Here is a 2,347-nt window from a genome sequence, read left to right on the forward strand (position 1 = left end):
TTTTAGTTTAATTCAAGCATTTATTTATTCGGTTCTCGATTTACAGTTTCAAATGCACCACATGCTCGTTCTTAATCGTTCCACCAGCCAGCACCACCACGAGAGGCACCAGCACCAGCACCACCATGGTTAACAGTGTAATCGAATTGGGCAGGTGGGCCCCAGGCATTGGCACCTCCAGCTCCCTGCCAGCCTCCAGCACCACCGCCATATCCGCCAGCGCCGCGTCCATTACCAGCACCTCCCTGCCAGCCGCCAGCGCCGCGTCCACCACCAGCACCACCCTGCCAGCCGCCAGCTCCAGCTCCAGCGCCAGCACCGGCTCCTTGCCAACCGCCAGCTCCTGCACCACCGCCATAGCCTCCAGCACCAGCACCTCCCTGCCAGCCGCCAGCGCCGCGTCCACCGCCAGCACCACCCTGCCAGCCACCAGCTCCAGCTCCAGCACCACCGCCATAACCACCACCGTAGCCGCCAGCACCACCGGCGCCAGCCTGTCCACCAATGTGCACCTTTGTGTTGCCGTGCGATTGCGAGACATGCGAGATGAGTCCAGCACCATTTCTGGCACCACCACCGAAACCACCACCATGACCGCCACCAGGCAGATAGCCACCAGCACCACCACGCTGTCCAGCATTAACCATGGCCAAGGTGGCAAGAAGACAGACGAATACCTGTGCAGATTGAGAGTATTAATATCCCGAATTTTGAGATGAATTCATTGCTTTCAGCAAATGTTACCTTCATTTTGGTTGTTGTTAAGGATTTTAGATTTTTGATTGTTGTTGTATTGTTGCTATCGGGACGCAGCTCCAATTGCTTGTGATGCTTCTTGGATGCCACACAGCACAATTTATAGCTGAAGAATTTATTCGACTTTTGGCTAATGATCTTTGACTGTTGTGAAAACAAAAACTAAACAACAACAAAATAATACAAAATAAAAACCTTAAACTATAAATTAATAAATGAAAAAGAAACAACTAAAAAAAAAACATTAACATTTGTTTTGTTTTTGACTTTGCTCATCATTAGATTCTATGCGAGCGCCTGCCATTTCCGAGTGCCTTCTCTTCGCGTTGCCTTTAATTAAAAATTTGAAACCAAATTAATAAATTAATTGCAAGCAATTAAACCACAATTTGCCTGCGGCTCACAGCTGAAGATCTGCTTTGCTTTGTTTAAAAGCGACAATGTGTGGACGCATTGCGTCCAGTTCAGCTCTGTCATCAGCGAGCGCAGAGTTCCGGCTTCGCACATTGCGCATACGTCGTGTGGGCCGAGGACAAACAGCCGCTGCAACATGCAGACTTTTCTTTGTAGCTACCTCAATGTTATTTGTTCATAAATATTTTTTTATTTTTTTTTGTGGTGGTTTTATTTATTTTGAAAGTGAGCTTATCGCAAAGACAACAACAACAGCTATGATTGCGTAATCAAAACTTGCACAATGATCTGTTAAAATTGTAACAACTTCAATTTGTAGCGAATGTGCCAAGTGTGGCAAGTGTTACATATGCTAAACGAATCCCTGCGATGAGGTTTTGAAGTGCATTACATAGGCCCACTCCTGGTCACGAAAGATTAAGCCTGTCACTCTTCTAACTTTTAAATGTGCTGGACTAATAGATACTCTTTACTCCCTTTAAAGTGGTTGCTAGCTGCTGCTTCTTATCTGTGTTATAAATTAGTTTTTAATAGCAGTTGTATTCAACAGATTGTTGATATTGTGCCACAGTTGAGGGTGTAAAACTAAAAATTACTCTGTAATACCAATTTTTTATAAATGAAGTATTAAATTGACAACTTTTTTGACCTTTTAAATCACAAGATTTTATGATTAATCAACTCCTTGCCTTAAATTAAGTATAAATCTTATTCTGATATTCTTATTCATTCTTTGTAAGAAATCATGTCAACGAAAATGTCAGACATTTATTACTTTTGATAGCTAAGTATTAAATATTTGCAATCTTAAGATGAAATTAAATTTTATTAATTAGTTTTTTTTAAACTGTTTTTATGCTTCTAAAAAGTTTTATTTAGAATACGAAGCCGAGTAAAGAATCATTAAAAGAATAAGAAAAAAACAAAATAAAAAAATTTGAATATATTTAAAAATTCGACAATAAACACAAACTAAACAGAAAAAAGTTATGTGTTGTCTGCTGTAGTCTATAGATATAATGAATAAAACACTTTGGTTACTAATATATTGGCTATTATCCAGGGACTGCAAATAATAGTTCTGAATTTAAAAAAATTGACAAATTAAAAATTTGTATAAAAAAAAATTTAATAATAAATATTATATTAGATTTTTATTATAAAAAATTAAAAATAT

At 39.4% G+C, this 2,347-nt stretch overlaps 1 protein-coding gene across 1 annotated transcript; it reads right to left on the reverse strand.

The window, feature by feature from the left end:
- On the reverse strand, positions 1–809 carry LOC117790885 (glycine-rich protein 5). Its single transcript, XM_034630495.1, has 2 exons — positions 745–809; positions 1–677 (listed from the first exon to the last, which is right to left on the reverse strand). Exons 1-2 carry the CDS (start codon positions 748–750, stop codon positions 72–74), a joined length of 612 nt encoding a protein of 203 aa, XP_034486386.1. The 5' UTR covers positions 751–809; the 3' UTR covers positions 1–71.
- Positions 810–2,347: the final 1,538 nt, after the last annotated feature.

This window comes from Drosophila innubila, chromosome X (assembly GCF_004354385.1).
Source record: "Drosophila innubila isolate TH190305 chromosome X, UK_Dinn_1.0, whole genome shotgun sequence".
Taxonomy (NCBI): domain Eukaryota; kingdom Metazoa; phylum Arthropoda; class Insecta; order Diptera; family Drosophilidae; genus Drosophila; species Drosophila innubila.